This window comes from Fusarium verticillioides, chromosome 4 (genome assembly GCF_000149555.1).
Source record: "Fusarium verticillioides 7600 chromosome 4, whole genome shotgun sequence".
NCBI classification, from domain to species: domain Eukaryota; kingdom Fungi; phylum Ascomycota; class Sordariomycetes; order Hypocreales; family Nectriaceae; genus Fusarium; species Fusarium verticillioides.
The window spans coordinates 1471780-1493201 of NC_031678.1; the positions used below are offsets into that span (position 1 = coordinate 1471780).

General features: G+C 50.3%; 7 protein-coding genes across 9 annotated transcripts; 3 read left to right on the forward strand and 4 right to left on the reverse strand.

Moving 5' to 3' along the window:
* Window positions 1–260: 260 nt before the first annotated feature.
* Window positions 261–2626, forward strand: FVEG_04821 (RuvB-like helicase 1). Of its 2 annotated transcripts, XM_018892726.1 has the most exons (5): window positions 261–560; window positions 614–1381; window positions 1454–1785; window positions 1859–2269; window positions 2333–2406. In XM_018892726.1, exons 1-4 carry the CDS (start codon window positions 417–419, stop codon window positions 1989–1991), a joined length of 1377 nt encoding a protein of 458 aa, XP_018749466.1. In that variant the 5' UTR covers window positions 261–416; the 3' UTR covers window positions 1992–2269; window positions 2333–2406. The 2 variants fall into 2 exon arrangements, with proteins under 2 accessions (XP_018749466.1, XP_018749465.1); XM_018892725.1 differs by having other exon boundaries at window positions 1859–2626.
* Window positions 2627–2649: 23 nt separating this feature from the next.
* Window positions 2650–6400, forward strand: FVEG_04822 (hypothetical protein). The gene is made up of 2 exons (XM_018892727.1): window positions 2650–4241; window positions 4390–6400. The coding sequence occupies exons 1-2, from the start codon at window positions 3938–3940 to the stop codon at window positions 6105–6107; spliced, it is 2022 nt and encodes a 673-aa protein (XP_018749467.1). The 5' UTR covers window positions 2650–3937; the 3' UTR covers window positions 6108–6400.
* A 261-nt stretch (window positions 6401–6661) lies between these two features.
* FVEG_15550 (dynactin 1) lies at window positions 6662–11100 on the forward strand. Its single transcript, XM_018904689.1, has 2 exons — window positions 6662–7286; window positions 7335–11100. Exons 1-2 carry the CDS (start codon window positions 6885–6887, stop codon window positions 10929–10931), a joined length of 3999 nt encoding a protein of 1332 aa, XP_018749468.1. The 5' UTR covers window positions 6662–6884; the 3' UTR covers window positions 10932–11100.
* FVEG_04825 (signal recognition particle subunit SRP19) lies at window positions 11000–12237 on the reverse strand. The gene has a single exon (XM_018892728.1). It carries the CDS (start codon window positions 12017–12019, stop codon window positions 11192–11194), a length of 828 nt encoding a protein of 275 aa, XP_018749469.1. The 5' UTR covers window positions 12020–12237; the 3' UTR covers window positions 11000–11191.
* A 422-nt stretch (window positions 12238–12659) lies between these two features.
* FVEG_04826 (hypothetical protein) lies at window positions 12660–15284 on the reverse strand. Of its 2 annotated transcripts, XM_018892729.1 has the most exons (6): window positions 14614–15284; window positions 14364–14528; window positions 14264–14311; window positions 13884–14169; window positions 13089–13828; window positions 12660–13031 (listed from the first exon to the last, which is right to left on the reverse strand). In XM_018892729.1, exons 1-6 carry the CDS (start codon window positions 14698–14700, stop codon window positions 12924–12926), a joined length of 1434 nt encoding a protein of 477 aa, XP_018749470.1. In that variant the 5' UTR covers window positions 14701–15284; the 3' UTR covers window positions 12660–12923. The 2 variants fall into 2 exon arrangements, with proteins under 2 accessions (XP_018749470.1, XP_018749471.1); XM_018892730.1 differs by having other exon boundaries at window positions 14264–14528.
* Window positions 15285–16995: 1711 nt separating this feature from the next.
* Window positions 16996–19307, reverse strand: FVEG_04827 (hypothetical protein; the record flags this gene model as incomplete). Its single annotated transcript, XM_018892731.1, has 3 exons — window positions 16996–18279; window positions 18334–19146; window positions 19212–19307. The coding sequence occupies 3 exons, from the start codon at window positions 19305–19307 to the stop codon at window positions 16996–16998; spliced, it is 2193 nt and encodes a 730-aa protein (XP_018749472.1).
* A 683-nt stretch (window positions 19308–19990) lies between these two features.
* On the reverse strand, window positions 19991–21091 carry FVEG_04828 (orotidine 5'-phosphate decarboxylase; the record flags this gene model as incomplete). The annotated part of the gene is made up of 1 exon (XM_018892732.1): window positions 19991–21091. One exon carries the CDS (start codon window positions 21089–21091, stop codon window positions 19991–19993), a length of 1101 nt encoding a protein of 366 aa, XP_018749473.1.
* Between the last annotated feature and the right edge of the window lie 331 nt (window positions 21092–21422).

Below are 21422 nucleotides of genomic sequence, written 5' to 3' on the forward strand. Positions count from 1 at the left end.
GAATCGAAGCTATTTTAGACATACTAACCGCCGCACCTTATTCATGATACGCCGCCAAAGCTTCAGAATGTGTTTCTATTCATTGATAGGTAGGTTATGTATTTGATGAGTACCTAGTATAGATGAGCCATGGTGTTATATCCAGCTCGAGTGACACTGCAAACAAATCACTAGCTACAGGGTAAGCCTGGACATGCACGTGACCGTCATAGCGCCTGAACGCGCCTGGTACCATGGAGCAGCTCGTTGGCTCAGCTTCAGTCGCAAATATTTAGAAGCTTCTGCGACAGCAAAAAACAAACCATCATCTCGATTATCACATAACGAATTGTCCCACTGCACGAACCCAAGACACGCGCCGATAAACCTGTAATCGAAAACAATAACTGTCGGCATATTCGACACCCGCCGACACCATGGTCCAGATCAGCGAGGTGAAGGGTAACAAGCGAGACAATCGCACAGCCGCCCATACTCATATCAAGGGCTTGGGCTTGAAATCAGATGGATATGCAGAGAAGCAAGCGGCCGGGTTTGTCGGTCAAGTCGGCGCGCGTGAGGTAAGAACTGATTGAATCGAACATTGACTTACGAATACTTATTCGGTTGCTAGTCCTGCGGCGTTGTAGTGGATTTGATCCGGGCTCAGAAGATGGCTGGCCGAGGTGTGCTGTTGGCAGGAGGACCTGGAACTGGAAAGACCGCTCTCGCGCTCGCGATCAGCCAAGAATTGGGAACCAAGATTCCCTTTTGCCCCATCGTTGGCAGCGAAATCTACTCCACGGAAGTCAAGAAGACCGAGATGCTGATGGAGAACTTCCGAAGAGCCATTGGTCTAAAGGTCCGAGAGACGAAGGAAGTGTATGAAGGAGAGGTTACAGAACTCACACCTGAGGAGGCCGAAAACCCGTTAGGCGGCTACGGCAAGACCATCAGCACGCTCTTGATTGGACTCAAGAGCGCAAAGGGACAGAAGAAGCTCCGCCTCGACCCAAGTATCTACGAAGCAATTCAGAAGGAGAGAGTAACGGTCGGCGACGTGATCTATATCGAAGCGAACACGGGTGCCTGCAAACGAGTTGGCCGATCAGACGCCTACGCCACGGAATTCGACCTGGAGGCGGAGGAGTACGTACCCATTCCCAAGGGTGAGGTACACAAGAAGAAGGAGATCGTGCAAGACGTTACGCTACATGACCTCGATGTGGCCAATGCCCGCCCCCAAGGCGGCCAGGATATTATGAGCATGATGGGCCAGCTAATGAAGCCCAAGATGACGGAGATTACAGACAAACTTCGTGGAGAGATCAACAAAGTAGTCAGCAAGTACATCGACCAGGGTGTTGCTGAGCTTGTGCCAGGCGTTTTGTTTATCGATGAGGTAACACACAAACCATCCCCCCTATCATAACGGGACGGGAACTCTGAGGCTAACCGATATGACATTTGACAGGCACACATGCTCGATGTGGAGTGCTTCACCTACCTCAACAGAGCCTTGGAATCGCCCATCTCCCCCATCGTGGTCTTGGCCTCCAACCGGGGAATGTGCACCATCAGAGGCACTGACGACATTGTCGCGGCTCACGGAATCCCTGCCGACTTCCTCACACGCTTGCTCATCATCCCTACAACGCCCTACGAGGCGGAAGAAATCAAGCGCATCGTGCGGATACGCTCATCGACCGAAGGCGTCTCAGTTTCAGATGCTGCCATTGACAAAATCTCGGAACACGGCGTCCGCATCAGCCTGCGGTATTGCCTGCAGCTGTTGACCCCTGCAAGGTAAGTCACTGTGGCGAGAGGGGAGACCCTTTGGCAAAATAATCCGAGACACAGTTGCTGATTGAAGAAATAGCATTCTGGCCAAGGCCAACGGCCGCTCGCAAATCGACGTTCAGGACGTTGCCGAGTGTGAGGACTTGTTCCTTGATGCTCGCCGAAGTGCCGCCCTCCTCAGCAGCGAGGCCGGGCGAGGATACCTCGCGTAAAAATGAGAGGCTGCAGAGCCTGAGGGCGTTGAATTTCAGTCTAGAAGGCGCTGGATGCGAAGGGATACGTGTCATAATTACTACTTTTTTAAGGAGCTACGTGGTTGATAAGGAAAGAAAACACCTGACCTCTAGCTATTGTGTACTTGATAGGGAACCATGGAATACTACAGAGAATTGGCGTCGGGTTGGCTCAGATTGGCCATATCAAGATGTGAGAGAGAATGGTATCTGCAGATCCCTGTCTAACTTTAGCTCGCCTCTAACGTCGGTGGGAGGTGTGTGTCTCCCTTGTCTTGTGCTCCCAGTATGTTAAGCTAAATCTAGACCCAACAACAAAGTGGCACCCTCCTACAAGCTCTTTGATCGTTCAGCAACCACTTCAACTTTGGCATCCAAGCCCTAGACACTGGGTCAGATGGAATTGGGTGGTGGAGAGGGAGCAATCCTGCGTTACCAGTGCCAGCCGACCTCATCTTATTTCAGCTGCCGTCTCAAGCTTTGATGGGAACAGTTGGCCTGCATAACTAAATATGGTTAGATTTTCAAATAGAGTCGCCCTTGGACGAGTTTATGCATCACGTGCTACGTATAAACTTGTGCCAATCCGGGAGACGACATTGTCTTTGTTTCAGTCCCTACTACCAAGCATTCCAGCCCCAGACTCAGACTAGACGTAGTCCACATTCCGGCTCGACATTACACTGCATTGTCGTTGTTGGATGAGGCTGGAATTAACAAGGGGTTAGTTAGACTGCTAGAGTCAGAATGTGTTGTGCTTGGACCAGTTGAGGATCGGTATTCACATCATAATGAGTGGACGTGCTCTGAATGGGGAGACAAAAAGATGGACCAGGGAGGAAAGGGAGAAAAGATGATATATCATGGCAGAGTCCGTGGGTCGTGGTTCTCTTTGTGAGCGTTTCTTGTTTTCCGTCCTGTTTCGCTGGGTCCTATCACATTCGCTCATATTACCACACACTCTCATTCTCTCACCTGTCCCCAGGTTTTAACTTATTAACAGACCCCGGTTCTCTTTTGTCCTACTTTACTAGGGACTGCACCCGACTGCGGCAAATACCTTGTTCCCTGTTCCTGGTGCCGTACACTTCCTAGTGGTCGAGTGGCCACGGAAGTGCAGCTGTTACTGCCGACAGGCCGGGCCATACATATAATGTGCAGACGCAGGACCAAGCTCTAAGCCAAACCTGCAGAGAACCGGGACATGCAAGGGCATTCCCCGCTGTTTACTCTTAACAGGCTCTGGTGCAGAACGGCTAATATATCTTGCGCATTGGTAAAGAACACAGTGGGAGAGTTGAGCTGAGTTTATCAAAGAACAAGAGGGTGTCATTGGATGATAAGAGAAAGGCTAAGAAGTTGAGGCGGCAAGAAAAGAAGTGAAGAGAAGGGAACTCTGGGGGATCTAATAAAAGAAACAAGAGAAGGACAAGACAAGAGATCAAAGACGGAGGCGATAATGAGCCACGCCTAATTTCCCACATTAGGCCCCAACGGAAGAAAGGAAGCGAAAGGAAGAAAGAAAGAGACAGGCATTACAGGAGCAAGCAGTTTCATTGTTCTTTGGAGGCTACTGAATGGGCTACCGTTGAACACACAAAGACACGGCCCTGCACAGACAGACAGTGGCCCAACACTGCGAGAATCATCCCATCTTCTTTCAGTCAAGAAGGGGAAAAAGGAAGAGAAGAGCCTATTCTGAGGAGAGAAAAGGCCAGAATAGCACACGATCATTGATTCTATCTTTATTACTTCCTATATCTACCTCATCAAGAAGTTGCGTCGTCTCCTCAGCTCATCTCTCGGCCTCAATCTCAACGACATCGAGACCAGGGTACAGGGTCTACCACTTCCCGTTCGCTTGCCCGTCAGAGGAACCAAAGGAAAGGAAAGCAAAGCAAAGCAGAAGGAAAAGTCAAGCAAAAATGACACAGGTCATCTCTTTGGTTACGCCCTCCCAGGCTATGACCCCGGCCCACTCCCCCATGGATTCTGGTGACTACGATAGGCCGCGAGCCTTTCGTGCACTCCCCGACACTCCAGACTCTCCTAGTCCTCGCACTGCTGGCTTGGGTAGAAAACGTGCCGCTCCCATCAACACTTCTGACGCTAGTTATGGTAGATTTGAGAGACTCAAACTGAGTACGCCGAGCAGTATGGCAAGCAATGAAGCTACAAGAGATATCTGTCTCTGCACTCCGGCGCCCAAGATCCCACGACCTAGGAATGGTGAGTCGCTTCTTTATTTTTTCTTTCTTTGTTGAAATACTATTTCGCTGGTCATGATAGTTAAGCTTGGAGTTGTGGACAGTGACAACATTTATGCACAATCATCCTCCGATATATATTCAGCATCATAACTGACCATCACCAATAGCTTTCATACTGTATCGCCAGCATCACCAAGCACAAGTTGTCGCTCGCAACCCAAACCTATCCAACCCTGACATCTCCAAGATCATTGGAGAACAGTGGAAGGACGAGCCGCAAGAAGTCAAAGACAACTGGAAAGCACTGGCAGATGAAGAAAAGCAACGCCATCAGCAACAGTACCCTGACTACCGCTATCAGCCACGACGTGGTAACAAGTCGCAAGGCCTCCGATCAGGATCTGTCTCCGCTGATGAATCTGGAAGATGTTTAAAGTGCAACCTCCGGTGCATTGCAACCCCTTCAACGCCCTCTACACCCTACCCTCCCACACCAGTGGCAAGTGAGGGCAGAGCTCCCCCATATCCATACACACCGGCTTTGCGTGATCCCGAGGCAGCTCGTCGTGCAAGTTTTGGTAATCTGGCTATGAAACAACAACAGGCCTCCAAGCGTTCTCCTTATCGCGAAGGAGAGGAATACGGCCCCGAGTCGCCAGAAATGAAGAGGCGCCGCTACAACACTGCTGTCGGCTATCACCCGATATCATCGCCAGGGACAATGGGACGGGCATTGTCACTTGGAGCGGCTCCTCAGAGACCGTACCCTGTCACGCCTCTGCCCGAGCCGTACTTTACTAGATCAAAATCAGGCCCGATGCCTCCCCCACCTCGACCAGCAGCAGGAGGACCTTGGCCTGGCCAGGAACATCGAGGCCAGCACCCTTCCTATGATGACGAGTCCCTCAGACTTCCCCCACTGCAGACTCAAACTGCCATGTCTCCCACGAATACACAAGAGGTTGATATTCGACAGCTCCAGACTCCAGTTACGGGGCTTGGAATATCGAATGCTCGAGACCCCCAAGCTAGAAGCGTGGAGGCCATGGTCATGTCTATTCCATTCACGCGAAAGCTATCTGTACTTTCTAAGATAAATCACACTCCGATCAGCTCTCTAGGTTCTGGAACCTTGTCTCTCGAGAAAGTCGAGAATAGAGGGGCTGTCATTGCTGTAGAGGGGCCGAAACCAAGAATATTGAAGCAGGTTGGCTTGCTGGTTGAGAGAGCACTTTCGACCTCTAACGAAATCGCGCTCAAGACCTGGGGACAGATGACTGAAGACGAGACCAAAAGCAACGAAACTGGCTCCCAGGATAACGACGAACCTTCAGACTCGAACCACAACCTTGCATCATGTTTTGAAACGATGATACAATGGCACCAGAAGTCACGAGAGATGGTAAAGCACATCACCAGCCAAACCGAATCGCTGCGTGGCTCACAGCGGAAAAGGGACTCGGACTCACCAATTTCACAACGTGGTTCATTTGAAGAGGACAACGCCTCCAAATCATCACGAGATGACAACGGTAGTTCAAAGATACCGGTTGCCCTTATTAAGGAAGGATTCAGCCTCACTCTTTCGGACTCGTTCGCCTGTACGATACCCATTGCGGACGCCTATGCACCGATCGACCATTGGCAGTGGATGGCCACCCTCTGGCGCGGTACCATCAATCCCGACCTTGTTATCTACGTGAAACCAAGTCTAGAGGACGAGATCGCGAAGTGCGGAACGGTCGATTCATTCAAGGGGCTCATGGTTGTCCGTGTTGCGGTGGGTAAAGACTTGGATGATGCAACTGAACGACGAATTGTTTTTGAAGTCATTGAATGGGTGCGGGGAGGGAGCTTCAGAGAGAAAGTCGACAAGGGACGCTGATATGATCGAAATACGATAATTCTGATCTCTTTTTGGAAGTGGGCGATGAAAAGGATATTGCCAAGACTACCTACACCTGGATCTGAGGATAAAGCTTACAGCACCGCATAACCGATGGGGTTGTTTATTTGGAGGAAAAATGTGCTGGTTCAGTTAATATCACATTCCTGTCAATGAATGGGAGTAAACATGTAAAGTTTAGTAGTAGGAGTCCATGGCGTCAATACTCTCAGATCTGTTTGTTTATTTACATTCGTTTCCAATGATGATCATAGTCTGAGCCAAGTCCGGAGACTAAACAAACAAAGAATATGACCTTGAATGCTAATTATAGCTTATAGAGATCAGTATCTTCCTATTCTCTTTGTTCGGCATATGTACACCTGACGTCTTATAAGGGAAGCAGATGCAGCTATTGATATCCAATCCCTGCAAATCGGTGGAGTTTGAGTTTACCCCTGCAGCAAATGTACGTACCTTAACCGCTAAACGCCGGGAATGACTGCCGCCATCGTACCTATTTATCCGTGAGGTAAACGCGCCCGCGACCGACTCTAGGGACTTAGGTAACTCAAGTACCGCTCCACTACCTAAGTACGCACTACACCCAGACAGCTCCCCTCCCGTCTAATTAGTACTGTACGCGCCTCAGGAGACTGCCCAGCATCAACAAAGACAAAGAAAAGGCCGACGACTCCCCTCCCCGACACCGTTCAAGAACACCTCAAGCACTAACGGTGCCGACACGATGCCCTGCGATCTCGACAACACCTTATAATGCCGGATTTCAAGCCTGGGCAGACTGTCCAACTAAACGATGGCTCCAAGGCCATCGTTCGTTTCGTGGGCACCACTCACTTTCAGGTCGGAGAATGGATAGGCGTTGAGCTGGAGACCAAGACGGGCAAAAACGATGGAAGCGTTCAGGGAGAGCGTTACTTCGATTGCCCCATGGGCTATGGCATGTTTGTCAAACCTGTGATGGCCAAGATTATCGCACAAGCACCTACACCAAAGCCGACTGCTCGGAAGCCTGCCGCAAGACCAAGCAGTTTCGCACCCACTTCAGGTAGAGCCTCGAGCGCGGCAGGGGATTCAGGTCTGGGTAGAAGAAAGAGCCTCAATGCTCCCAGTCCTAGCCCAGTACCTAGAGTGTCACGGCCGACAAGCATTGCGAGAGTAGGTGCTGTTGTACAGCTGTTGAGTTGAATGCTAACCAGGTTCAAGTCGCCCACGAAATCACCCACAAAGCAATTGAGTGCTGCTTCGAGCACCACTGTATCCCGAACAGGAACACCATCGAACGCGCGCGCCCCTTCCGTTGGAGCAAAGTCGCGCCCATCCGTTGGGGGACCACGAACATCCATGGGTCCTCCGCCACCAACTGCTCGAACAAGACAGGTATCTACTTCGTCAGGCACAGCAAGAGCTGCATCCGCAGCGCCGAGGACAACGACAAGCCGCATATCTTTAGGAGGACCACCACGACCAGCATCTCGGCCAGCATCACGGCCAAGCTCAGCTGCCAGACGGACATCTGTCGATTCGCAAGCCAGAAGAGGCTCCTCGGACAGAGATGACGTAGCTTCCCCTATTAAGGATAATGGGGACATTCTTTCACCTCAACCCAGAAGCCCTGTTCAAGCCAGAACAAAGGCGCTTGAGAAACTTACAGGTGGCCCTTCATCGCGAACAAGCACACCCCCTGCAGCACGAAAACCTTCATCTACGACCACCGGACCCCGTCCTGCTGCAAGTACGGCCGCAAGTAGAGAAATCGAAGACCTCAAGGCCAAATTGAAGGTTTTAGAGCGCAAACGTACCGAAGATCGAGACAAATTGAAACAACTCGACAAAGTCCAGGGCGAGAGAGACAAGTTCGAGAGCGTCATTCAAATGCTGCAACAAAAATACCAACCGCAACAGCAGGAAAATACAGAGCTGAAGAAGATGCTGAAAGAGGCGGAAATGCGACTCAATTCCGTCGAAGAGCTTCAGGCAGAGCACGAGAGCATATTGGAACTAGCAACACTCGACCGAGAAATGGCGGAAGAAACAGCGGACGTTCTGAAGGCCGAGCTGGAGGCCCTGAAGGAGAAAGCCGAAGAGATGGAATTGGAAGTTGAGATTTTGCGGGAAGAGAACGAAGAGTACAGTAAAGGAATGGCTCCCGAAGAACGAGCAACTTCAGGCTGGTTGCAGATGGAACGGACGAACGAACGATTAAGGGAAGCTCTTGTGAGATTACGCGATATAACCCAGGACACAGAGGAAGAACTGAGAGGTCAGATCAAAGGGCTCGAGGAAGACGTAAAAGAGTTCAACACTATGAAGGAGGAATTCTCCAAGTGCCGCGGAAAGCTGGAGCAGTCAGAAAGTGCCGTGGAAGATCTACGTCAACAACTCGATAATGCGCTTGGCGCTGAAGACATGATTGAAGACTTGACGGAACGCAACATGAGCATGTCTGAGCAGATCGAAGAGTTGAAGGCTGTCATTGATGATCTTGAGAGCCTGAAGGAAATCAACGACGAGCTCGAGATTAATCACGTGCAGAATGAGAAAGAGATGCAAGAAGAACTCGACTTCAAGGATAGTGTCATTGCTGAGCAGGCTCGACGAGCTGCCCAGCAAGAAGAGTCGCTAGAGGATATGGAATATACCCTCTCACGCTTCCGGGAGCTGGTGACAAGTCTGCAGAGCGACCTGGACGACATGAAGGCCTCACAAGCTGTGACTGAAGGCGAGTCAGAGAAACTCAACGACCGATCCAGAGCCATGATGGATCTCAACATGAAACTTCAAATCTCGGCATCCAAGGCTCAAGTCAAGACCATTGACCTTGAACTTCGACGACTGGACGCCCAGGAAGCAGAGCAACACCTGGAGATTGTCAAGCTATTCCTCCCTGACACTTACAAGGAGGACCAGGATTCTGTTCTGTCCCTGCTTCGCTTCCGTCGGGTGGCCTTCAAGGCGAACCTCCTCAACAGCTTCATCCGCGAACGACTAAACGGACAGCCTCATCCTGGACACGAGGACGATGTGTTTGCTGGATGTGATGCCTCGGATAAACTCGTCTGGGTGTCTACCATGTGCGATCGCTTCGTCAACGACATGACGCACTGCACCATCGAGCAGTTTTCCAAATACCAGAACGCACTGCACGAGCTAGAGCCTGTTGAGCGAGCCTTGAACGTCTGGATTGACGGTCTTCGCCGCGACGACCTGAAGGAGAAGACTTGCGCCGACGAGTTGCAACGTACCATTGCCCTCCTTTCTCACTTGGGAGAGGTGCACATCTCTAACAGCCTGGCTAACTATGCTGACGATCTTCACATGAAGGCCATGGTCATGCAGAGCCACCTCGACTCCGCAGCCGTCTCCTTTACCACTGTGCGAGGCCTCGTTCAGCGAGTGGTTCCCGCTGAGGGTGAAGAGGATGAGCTGGCTCAGCACTTCGCGAAGAAGTCTGAGGCAGTTGTTACTCATACTCGAGGCACAAAGGTCATCGCTGCCAAGGCTGTCCGCGCCCTCCAGGATTTGCGCACGCGATCTCTGTCTCTACTGCCAGACACCAACGAAGCGTTTGAGCAATGTTGTGAGGCAACGCAAGAACTTGCTGATCTAGCACGACAGATCGGTCTCGGCATCCACAGTTTGTTCACTGCTGATGAGGGTCGCACTGAGCCCTTCACCTATGCAGAGGTACAAACTGCTGTTTACAAGACAGTCCTCTCTGTCAGCACATCAAGCGAGTCGGACCTGTTTTCTACTTACTTGTCCAAGTTGCGAGCCGTCACCACACAAATTAGTGACCTGGTGTCGCTTGCTACCGACCTGGATCAGGTTCAAGAATTCGATGTCACTCCTGCGCCCTGGCGACTGCGTTCACAAGAGCTCAAGGCTCTCAAGACCATCCCCGTTGACGCAGAGGAGGAGCTGCGTCGCCTCAAAGAGGAGCACAGTGAGGCTCGTCGTACCATCGCCCAGCGCGATGAGCATCTCAGTACTGCTGTCCTCAAGATCGAGACACTTGAGTCCAGAATGCGTGATGCCCAAGCTAACATTGATCGCATTGCCAAACTGCAAGAGGAGCTTGAGGCTTCAGGCCAGCAGATCGGGAGCCTCAAGGAAGATATCGAGAAGCAAGATCGTGAGCTCAAGAATCTTGAATCAGAACGCGACAAGTGGAAGAAGATTGCCAGCGATAGCCGCGCTTATGCTGATGGCGCAGATGCTGCTGGAGCCAAGGCTGGTCAAGAACGAGCCGTTGCCACAGCTCGCGAGATGGATGCCCTTAAGAAAGATATCGAGAGTCTCCAATCTGCAGTTCGATATTTACGCGAGGATAACCGCCGGGCTCGTACATCTGAGCAACATAAATACGAATGGCTGGCTGAGCCACTCAAGAAGCCTACTTCTGTCGCTGAAAAGCGCCGCAACATGATCGCAGCCGAAGGCAAGGACGTCCTCAGCGAGCTCGTCAAGATGGCGTCTTCCGCTTCTCTTTACGACTTCTCTTCCCTGCCACAAGACAAGCTCGCCTGGAAGCCTGTGCGATCGACGCCGCAGTATCACGCAGCCAAGCAGATGGAGGACTATGCAAGCTGGGAATCCTGGCAGGAATCGGTCCTCAAGAAGGCCCGCGTTCTCCAAGGACAAACGGCCAATGCTGAACGGAGAAAGAAGACGCCCACAGCAGCTCGTCTACGTATTAAGTTGCCCGGCGTGGACGGAAAGGTTGTGCCAGGCTCAGGAAGGGGTGTCCAGATCGTGGGATCGCAGGAATGGGAGGCTCTGCAGGGCCGGTTGGCTGTATGATTATAGAGTATTACATACCCCTTGATTTCGTCTTTGTCTTTCATCAATTCTGGTGGATTTTGTTGGTATGAGGGAACGAATAGCAAATCTACGTAGCAGAAGCAAGCTTTGCCAAACCACCCCTGACATCCAGGGGCTTTTAGGGATTGAATCTTGAATCATTTTCATCTTTTTTGTTCATATGTGATCATGCTTGATCGCTGGGTATCTCTATCCTTCCCAGATCATGGCACCCTCGACATTCCGTACAATGGATCCCCTTATGCTTTGCCCTTACCCTTCTTATCCTTCTTCTTCTTACTACCACCACTGCTGCTCTCTTCGCCGCCACCTGCTTGTGCACCCATAAGAGCCGACATTGGGTCTCCGCCACCCTGCATCTCCTTCATCATATCCTTAAACAGATTCTCAGAGACACCACCACCCGTCATAGCAGCACTTAGATATGGTACCAACTCGCCCATCTTCCACCCGCGCGGCACAGCGGGCTTGGGATAGGGTTTTCCAGCCTCGGGCTGTAGCTGGCCTCCGATGCGGACACGCAGACCGGGACTGTCTTCGGTCGTAGGGTTCTCGCGCAAGTGTTCAGCAACCAGACGGTACAAATGATGCTTGTTCTTGACAGGGTGACCAGGCGTCTTCTTCAGCCCGACCTTGACACGGCCAGGATTCGCCCAATCCTTCGGATGCACCTTTTCAGGCTCAAAGAGTGTTGGTAGGCGTAGTCTCGAGCAGGCGTTTGCGATCTCTCGCGCGAGGGGGTCCTTCACCGCGAGTCCAGCGCCCACACGACGGCCCTCTGCGCGGGATCGTGATGCATCGAAGTAGACAGGGTAGAGACATTGGAAATCGGCGTAGGCAGATCGATCGGCTGAGGCGGGCATGGTACCGCCAGCAGGGGCGTCGGCGGGGACGATGGCGGGCATCTGACGAGGAGGAGCTGCAGCAGCGGGAACTGTTTTAGGAGCGGCCTCGGAGGGTTCGACTCGGCGCATGATATCGGAGTCGGCGAAGTCATCGATATCGGCCTCGGCAGGGTCAGAGTCGAAGTCGCTGTCCGACACCTCTTCTATTCTTGGGTGGGACATTTTTGCGGTTGGTGAACGAGGAGGAGGAGGGGTAAAGTTGAAGGGACGTTTGGTAAGTGTCAGTATCCTCCAGCGGTCGAGAAAAGACCGAGCTCGATATGGGCGAGGCTACTCGTCGGGAGAGTGCAATTGAGGCCCAAGGACTCGGGTCGGTAATGGTTGAGGTGAGGTTGAGAGATATGGGGTACAAGTGGGACATGGAAGGTGGCACTTTGCCCATGAAGTTCACCAGGCCCGGTGTGGGATGAGCCTCAATGTGGGGTATAGGTAAAGCTGTTGCTCACCGAGCTCACCGAGGGTAATTCCTATTGGTACGAAAATAAAGGGTCAGAAAGAGTAAACTTTGTTATTGACTACCGTACAAGAATGCCATAAAGTGAAAATTATACGGCCATATAGAAAAATTTGAGATTGTATCATAATTGACAACTTAGACAACATCGAGGTAGCTCTAGGCCCCTTAGGATAAGAATAACCTTGGACAATTGCTGGCATGAGAAGCAAAAGGGCTGGAGATCTGCGATTAGAGAGCCATTGACATCAAGGCCTGGGTATGAACGAGATACGAAGTATTTAAACCGGTGAATATTAGACCCTCTGTTTAGTTTATGAGTGATGCACCAGGATAAGAGCATGGGCGCCTTCACCGAGGATAAAAAAAATCACATCAGCAACTTGACAAGTATGAATGATAAAGTCAATCAATCTATCGAAGCTCAGTTATCCCATTCCGTAGCAAAGCCTGCCGCAGGCGTAGTAGAACTTCCTAGCCCTTCGTATAATGAACATTAAAAACTGTGTGATCAGGAAATGAAGTGACTATAGTGTACACCGGATCAAGTCCGAGACTGTGCCAGCCGAGTGCCGTGCAACCTGTTGCAAACGCTACACATGATGGCTATAGCTAGTTCTCGTGTATCTTGCTGTTGGTAAACTTGGTATTTGGTGGATGGCCGTCGACCTTAAATCTGCAATGCGACCGAGTGCACACACCATTCGTTACATTTGGGCACTACAGTGGCCAAGTCAGCAATTAGCAACAAAGGTTTTCGAAGTTGAAAGAACTTACGTTGTGTCCATATATGCAGTCGTCGACATCGCAATCTTGTCCGTTGATGCAGGGATTCTGCCGGGCGAGCATTGCGAGTGCCTTTAACTGCTCTTTTGTCGGCTTGAACGTATGGTTGAAAGTACAAGCACCTATTCTGGTACAGGGACCACGGAGAAAGTGGTTGTTGCAAAGTTTGTCGGAGTCCTCACGACGCTTTATGTCTTCCATGGCTGGAATACCAACTGTGATGGGAGGATCACGGCCCCGAGGTCCAGGGCTCCAAGCTGGCTGAGGAGGTACCTTACTCGCAAGCTTGGTCTTGTCCTGTTTGGGAGGTAGAGGCATGGTAAGTTTGGGAGGGGGAGTGGCGCTTTTCGTGATCTTGGCCCAGGAAGTTTGTGGAGGCGACATGGACGAAGTACTCGTGGCGGGCGTCAGTACTGCTTGTGTCGTTGCAGCGCGAGCTACCGGTGAACCCTGGGGTTTAGTCGCCTCGGTAAGCTGGACACTCGGTTTCTCTATCAAAGTCTTATCAACGAGTTTGGTCGTGCGAAAGATGTTGCCGTCAAGCGCATGAACAGTGTTGCCACAGGCCTCGATTTCGCGTACTATAGGTTCTCCCAGAATTACGGAGACACACATTCTGCCATCCCCGGCCTCGTTGACTGTGCGCAGAAAAGGAGCATATTGGGCACCATGGCCGATGCCTAACATGACGTGTCTACAGTTATAGCATCCCAAATGCCATATTGCCGTTTCTATGCACATCAGTCAAATGAAATTTCTGGCCATTTCACCAGGCGTTGGACGCACCTTGGATCTTGCGAACCAGTGTTCCTTTACTCAAGCCAATATCAATAAAGTTGAAAGAAGACTTGGACTCTGTAAAGCCGATAGCAAATTCATGAAAAAGACTTGGGTCATCAATGCTGCCATCATTCACCAGGGCCCGGCCCATCTCGGCAATGTTGACCAGAACGTCGCAGAAAATTTCGAAAGACGATGGCAGGCTAGGACAAAGCCTCGCTACCGAGAGAAGTAGAGCATGCGCCGCCTGCTTACCACCTTCGCGGCCTTGCTTGATAAATCGATTGTCGAACTGCATGATAATTAGTGAGGTGTTTTTTTTTTCACGACAGACAGCCTTTTGGGAGGGCGAGCTGGATGAGATTATACAAGACGAGATAACGTACAATAAGGCCATTGCCGTCCATGATGATAAAGACATAGTTATTAGCACCCTGGACATGTCAGCTTCTGCGCTCTGTGCGCCGGTGAGTGACATGTATGTACCCTGAGGTTACTGAGGTCCGCAGTGAGCGTTTCGCATTGCAGTCGAGTGCCTTCATAGAGTTTGCGGAGCTGGCTCATATGATTCAAACCCAAGTTAGCGTCGGCAAGCTTTTCTTGGAGGATATGATTTGTTTCTTGCAGAGCATGCAATCTTTCTACAAGGTCCTGTCATGAGAGTCAGAAATGATAGGACAACAGGTATGAAGTTACAAGGAGGATACTGCAGAAAGTACAGGGGCGGATTTCAGACCTTGATATATTTCTGCTCAGGCATTTCTCGGGCCTGGAGAGCATTAAATCGACTGACCAAGTCATTCATATGAGTATTGGATGCCATTCTGGAGGTCTCTTGTGGCGCGAAGACAGGAGTTGGAGAAAGGCGCGTGTCAGAGTTCTCGATTATGAGAGAGTTGGATAATAAATGGGAGAAGAAAGAGAAAAAAAGATCAGCTGTTGGCCCTGTAATTGCACGCCGCCAGCCAACAACATGCACACCCTAATAAGTAAGGCAAAAGGTAGTAGATACCTTGGGTAGGTACCCTTTCTCCGTCGGCGCAAGGGGATTGGGTTTGTATGTATAGGGGTGGGAGAAAGGAAAGTGCAGTGCAGTGTAGTGCAGCGCAGTGCGAGTATAAAGTAAGGTAAAGTAGTGTGCACGTTTGGGGGAGATGAGACAAGGAAAGAAGAGTCAGTGAGTTCAGTTGCCGAGAAAAGCAAGCAAGCAATCAAACCGAGCTGAGCTCTTGATTCGGCTTCGTTATTGGCAACTGGAGACTCCTTTGATCGATCGGGTCGAATTAAAGACGGAAAATTGTTAGTGAAAAGAAGATGATGTTGATGTTGATCTTATATCAACTGAATGCGATCGAGTTAGATTTGATGTGCGACTTTTCGCAAAAACTTTTTTTTTTTTTTTAAACGTCGTGTTCCTTGCGACCTTGCCTCGATAAAAGCCGAAGTTGGGTTGGCTAAAATGTGGTGACAGAAAAGTTGAGCACAGCCTTTCTTATAACCCTGACCTAACCATCTTTCAAAAGGACGTATCATGGAAACGGAATTCAGTCTTATGATAAAAGGAAAACTTGCAGATTTTCTGAATGCACAAATCTCAAACTGCACATGACTGATGGGATGCCGCTGGGAACTGTATTCAAGGATCTGCGTTATCTCATACCTCTGGGTACTCAAATTGACGATTTATTATAGCACACTTGGCTCCTTCCCGTCAGCGATCACAGTTAAGCAGGGATCGTCAGCCCACGGCCTTGCCCATGCAAGCTGCAGGTGCAGACCCACAGTGGAGACGCGCGCCAAAGGTGAAAGATCGAACCCCGGGTCAATCTGATTGGCTTCAACGCCACGCCTGAGCACCTATTGATAGAACGACACAAACCAAAGGACTACAAAGGTACTTCCATCTCGCCAGGCGTGAATATATGATTGGGTGCGAAATGCTGGAATCAGGAGGCCAATGCTAATTCAATATCCTGGCTTCTTGTTTCTCTCTCCTGGAATCTGTTTATATTTCGGCATACCAAATAACTGCGTATGTATGGTCATGCAAGTGTGCGGCTTTTTATGTCGATTCGCCTTACATATAGCCAAACTCCACTCTGCCGTTTGATCTGGAAAAAGCCTTGTCGTCTCATTGATTCATCTACTGTACGATTAGCGCTGAGACAAAAAACACGGGACCTCAAAAGACATACACTTTGCTCATCAACATGTATTATGTTCTTTGATTTTCTCACTAATCTTTCCATGAACCACAAATATCATAGGCTATCCTGGTCTCATATTCACACGGAGCTTGTATAATCTTCAATTACACAGACATGCGCATTACGCCTCCAATCTAAACCCGTGAGCATTATGCACATACGGTGATTAATACATCCAGCCGCAAGTAAATCAAGCACAAGACTTGACTATTCGCCACCACCACAGCAGACAAATAACGGCAGCGTTGGTTTTCGGGTTACAGTAGGTGACACAGCAGACCAACATCGGCTCTTGAGGCCCCCAACTTCAGTTCCCGTCTACCTGACAGCCTATCCTCGGGGCTCAAGCCCTCAGCCTGATCATGCAGACGCCCGTGCAAGCGACATGCTCCGCGTGTCAAAGATATTACCTGTCCAATCAACAACCGCCCTTATTGCCGTACGCGTGCAACTGCATTGACTATAACGCCTTGCCACTATGGACTGCCAGAGCTGGCGAGCCCTGAGGCATAGTGTCTCATTCAAGCATTTGCCCGTTTATTCTGTATCACAATGGCTGTAGCTTTAGACTTCAAGAGACCATTCGTATAAGTGGAGAATATAGTCTACCTGTGAGATGCGACAGTTTGTCTGCCTTGATACGTTCCTAACATATGCAGCATATTTTGGGGCAGGAAACCAGGCTCTGCCAACTTCTGAGTTGTCAAGTATTTTAGTCTGATTCATTCAGGTTTCGACTAGTTCTTACTCAAGCGCTGGAAAATGCGAAATGTGAAATCAGGCTGTGAGTCAATCCTTACGAATAAAAGAGAGAAGACCACCGACTATTGTGAAATCAAGGAGAGCATACGCGCTCACTGTTTGCACGGTGAGTCTACCACAAAATTCGACCATCTGGCAATTTCAAGATCCTAGATGATGTCGGGAATGCTCCCGTCCGTGGCAGCAGGGAACTGGTTCAGCATTTGCCAAACTGTATCATCTCCCCATCCGCCTCCAAATTGCCACATGGTATAATTGCCAATATCTCCTTGGCCATCTTGCAGGGGTAGAGGAAGCATAGTCATGCCGGGGCCCGCCGTAAGGTCATTGTAAACAAGATCTCCTGTCGGAAAGAAAGGGGCCATCGCATTCAGGTTGTCCGCTGAAGGTACTATCCATGTCGAGTCCAGTCCCGAAAACTCACTACCACCTAGAGATGAGCTACTTGGTGTTGTCGAATCTACGTTTGCTTTGATTGACCCCTCTGAAGAGCTGGTAACTAGAGATGGCAAGGAGCCAGCCTGGGTCTTGTTCATCGCTCTCTTGAATCGAGCAACAATAGCTCGTAGCACGCCCTGAGCCGACTTGGCCAACGGGTTGCGCTCTTGAATGGCCGAAAACCGTTCGATCGTCCATTGAAAGTGCTCTATCGTCTTGTCGGTGTACTCCGTGTGCTCGCGTGGAAACAAGATATACACAGATGCTAGGAGTACAATTGCATCGAAACTAGCGAAAAATAACATGAAGTTCCTCCACGAGTCTGGGGGTAAACCTTCGAATGTCATTTTCTGAATCTCGAGTGTTTTCAGACTCGCGTGAATAGCTTCCACTCGACTTTCGAGGCGATTGAAGATAAAGGGCCTGTGAAGAGCCATCTTACTGAACTCGTGAAGGCTCGCAAAGTAGAATCGGTTTGCAGGATACCAGTGTGCCTCTGGCAAGTGGTCCCACCGTGTATCGGGGTTCTCCATTCGAAAGGAAGCCGGTATCTTCTTATCGAGATTCAAAATACGTTGGTGAATCTCGTCAATCTTGGCAGGGTCCATAGGATATGAACCGTCGACTTCAAGGTTCTGAATAGCCCGCAAAGGCCCACAGAGTTCGTAGTTCCACAGGAGCCGAGTGACCGGTGTAGGATGATCATCTTCGCTTCGAGGAACCACTGGCATCTTGGTGCGATCTTGAGGTATAGGCGCATCGACTGGAGGTGTAGGAAGAGTCTGATTCCAGTCGACGGTTCCTGGTCGTCCAAGGATCATCGCGCAGTTGAGGTCCCAGATGGCGAGCAGGATGTAGATACGTCTCCTTCGCTGAATCAGCCATTGATTCTCGAGAATGCTCTCGACGCTTGCATCTTTTGGTTTGGGATCTAAGCTGTCACGATGCATTCCCAGGTCCTGAGCATCGCGAATCGCAATTGCAATGGTGTGCCACTACCCAACATCAGTCGATACTTCTCTAGGTATCATCTCCTAACAGGAACTTACTGCATCTGTAACTTTTGCTGTAAACTTGTGGAATGACGCTCTGAGAAATTGTGCTTGCACTGTAGATAGAGACAAGTTCTTCTTCCCCAAAAGGTCAAGAACTGCCTGCCCTGACTCGCTATACTCGACAGCCAAGTCTTCGAATCTCATACCTCCAGCAAATTTGAGGGAGTCGAAGGTGGAATCTGGCTTCTCGGGCAATAGGAGAAGGGCCGTTGCTATAATTTGAAATACAACTGCTGGAAAGGCTCGTAGTTCGGGGCTCAGGCCGCTGGGACCTACATCTGAGAATACCGAGAACGGCAACGAATTCCATTCATCGAGCTGCGCATAAAAGATGTCAGGGTCTATCGGATAGTACTGCCAGTTGAAGCCGCGCATGTACATCTCGACGAGTTCTTCGATGTAATTCCGGGCAGGTAATTGTCGAATTATAGCCTTGTACCTTTCCTTGAGGGCAAGCTCTTTGCCGGGAGAGCCTCCAGAGGAATCGCGAGATGTTAGATCCGGGGGCCCATCTTCACCATCTGTGAGCGTCTCAATGCGTTTGAGTATACCCATAGTAGACGCGCCATTATGAGCGTAGCCCCAGTCAGCTACCTTAGATGACAGAGGCTCGTCTGGCCTCTCATTTGATGAGCCAACAGACTGTGGTGGTAATGGCCCGGCTTGTTTAGCGAATGTATCCGAGTAAATCGGCGCTGCTTTTGTTGTCTGCTTGCTCTGCTTGGCTGTTGGGGCTCCTGTTTCATAAACACAAGCTGACTCTTTATTTCGAGACTTGCAATTGCTGCATGGTTGTTCGCGGTCGCACTAGAGATATTTTCAGTCCAATTGTTTCTTATGAGACAAATGTATCGTAATCTATAGTTACGGACCCTCTGCTTTCTTCGATGGCATTCAGTGCACGATATGACAATTCGTCTTCTCTTCCTCAGAAGCGGACCATCGGCATCCTCAGTTGCTGCTGCCATGTCGGCTTCCTCGGAAACGGATACGAATGACTGATCCCTTGGAAATACTAATTAGGAGAAAATATGTAACGTTATGGTAAAGTAGTAGTATGAGATATAGATCCTTGGAGACTAGAGGTCAAGATTAAGGTGGAGTATGGGAAGGCCTATGTTGATCTCGGCGGACGAGGATCAGCTTTCAAAGTCCTCTAACTCCGGACTTCCAAGAAAACGGCGTCACTTTGATTGTGGGGCATCGATTACAAGAATGGAATTCAGCCCTGTGCATCTTTGAATGGACCCACGTTATTGAAGAAAGAAATGGATATACAGTTGTAGTGAATTAGCTACAGCCGTGGACATGAGAGGTGCATCGAAAGCACACGCAAGGAACCAAATTATCCCGTCATTGCAATTCATATTTCGTATCTTTTCCGACAATCATTCTCCTAATGTTTTGTTGACCTGGTATCGTTGATGCAGGTAGAGAGAAACAGGGCTTATGCAGTTGGAGGAGGGCCTAGTGCTTAGATGATATTCCCAATCAGGGAGCCAAGTCTCATTTCTCTTGTAAGTGAGTTACTCCATGGATACTCCACGCAGTCATGATATTTTCACGTCAGACTCGCTAGATGTCTCAATAACTCCATTGCAGCCTGTCTACCGCGCGAAAAACCTCAAGGCCGTCCCGACTTCCAGTCGTCTTAACGAACCCGCTCCGTGTAAGCCTTCCATGCCGCGGACCGATATCGCTCAGCTTCATCCTCGGGGTCGCTTGCCTTGATGATCCCGCGTCCAACGATAGCAATGTCCGCACCGGCAATACCAATGATCTTCTGTGGCGTGTTGTACTGTTGACCCTTGCCGTCGCCCTGGATGGCTTCATTCTCATCCGCGCCCTCAGGGGGCAATTGGCAGCCGGGGGTCATGTGGATGAAGTCATCCTCGGGTTCTGTGTTGAGGCACTCCTGTGAGACAAAGCCCATGACGAAGTTCTTGTGTTCCCGTGCGGCCTCTACACATGCTTGCGTATATTCCTTGTTCATGAAGTTGCCCTGACTCGACATCTGTGCCAGGATAAGCAGGCCCCTCTCGATCGGCGCTTCATCGATGCCGGGGAATACTGTCTCATCGCCCTCAGGAATCGTCTTGACGAGACGTGGTGAATCGGCCGACTCGTACTGTTGGGTGACGGTGGTGGTGGAAACAATGCTACCTTTTCGACCGCTGTCAGCGCGAGCAGGTTCCGGCGTGTCCTTCTGATTCTCGTTGTCTGAACGCTCGCTATCCTCGTCCAGTTGGCTGGCAGTGGGAGTTCCAATACTGATAGATGTCTTGACCTCGTAGTGGTATCGCTCGAGCCATCGGTTGGCAGCGTGGGCCAGAGATGCAACCGAGGCCTTGCCTGGAACCATGTTCACATTGGTAATATGTGCCCACTCGATGATGCGCGCAGCACCGCTAGTATACTGCAACTCGACCGTATTGCCAATATCACCAAACTTGCGATCCTCGAAGATGAGGAAACCATGCTTGCGTGCTAGTGAGGCGAGCTTGGCACCAGTGCCTGTCCTAGGGTCAAAGTCCCAGCCGGCAACCATGTCATAATGCGTCTTGAGAACGACGATGGAGGGACCAATCTTGTCGGCGAAGTAGAGTAGTTCGCGAGCGGTTGCGACATCGGCGCTGAGGCAAAGATTCGAGGCCTTGAGGTCCATGAGCTTGTAGAGATGTCGACTGAGAGGATGGGTAGCTGTCTCAGCTCGACTGGCGAAAGTCGCCTTGAGGGTAGGATGCGGCGACATGATACGGTAAAGCTTGTTCGAAGATTAATTTGATGTGAACAAAAGTAAGTATCGGAAAAGACGGTGACGACCCGAACTGGGGAGCGAGTTCAAGTACACTAACTAAATCGTATGTGGATCTATAGTCGCAAGTTTTGGGCAACCTTGAGGCTAGGCCAATTCACACAAAGATGTTCACAACGATCTAGTCTACCTGGCGCAGGTGGGCGGTTTGGCTTGATAGAGGGGAAGCTGGGGAAAATTGAGAAAAAACGGACACAAGAACCACAGATAGGAACGAGGGGTGAAGATCTTATTAGCTTCGGCCGAATGGGTCTCGACTGAAAGTGTT

Coding starts and splice junctions, on each gene's coding strand:
- FVEG_04821 (XM_018892725.1), top strand. CDS start 417: ATGGTCCAGATCAGCGAGGTGAAGGGTAACAAGCGAGACAATCGCACA. Junction 1,382..1,453: donor GCGTTTTGTTTATCGATGAG/GTAACACACAAA, acceptor GACATTTGACAG/GCACACATGCTCGATGTGGA. Junction 1,786..1,858: donor CAGCTGTTGACCCCTGCAAG/GTAAGTCACTGT, acceptor TTGAAGAAATAG/CATTCTGGCCAAGGCCAACG.
- FVEG_04822 (XM_018892727.1), top strand. CDS start 3,938: ATGACACAGGTCATCTCTTTGGTTACGCCCTCCCAGGCTATGACCCCG. Junction 4,242..4,389: donor GATCCCACGACCTAGGAATG/GTGAGTCGCTTC, acceptor CATCACCAATAG/CTTTCATACTGTATCGCCAG.
- FVEG_15550 (XM_018904689.1), top strand. CDS start 6,885: ATGCCGGATTTCAAGCCTGGGCAGACTGTCCAACTAAACGATGGCTCC. Junction 7,287..7,334: donor GGCCGACAAGCATTGCGAGA/GTAGGTGCTGTT, acceptor ACCAGGTTCAAG/TCGCCCACGAAATCACCCAC.
- FVEG_04825 (XM_018892728.1), bottom strand. CDS start 12,019: ATGTCCCACCCAAGAATAGAAGAGGTGTCGGACAGCGACTTCGACTCT.
- FVEG_04826 (XM_018892729.1), bottom strand. CDS start 14,700: ATGGCATCCAATACTCATATGAATGACTTGGTCAGTCGATTTAATGCT. Junction 14,312..14,363: donor CGGACCTCAGTAACCTCAGG/GTACATACATGT, acceptor TGACATGTCCAG/GGTGCTAATAACTATGTCTT. Junction 13,032..13,088: donor ACTGCATATATGGACACAAC/GTAAGTTCTTTC, acceptor TGGCCACTGTAG/TGCCCAAATGTAACGAATGG.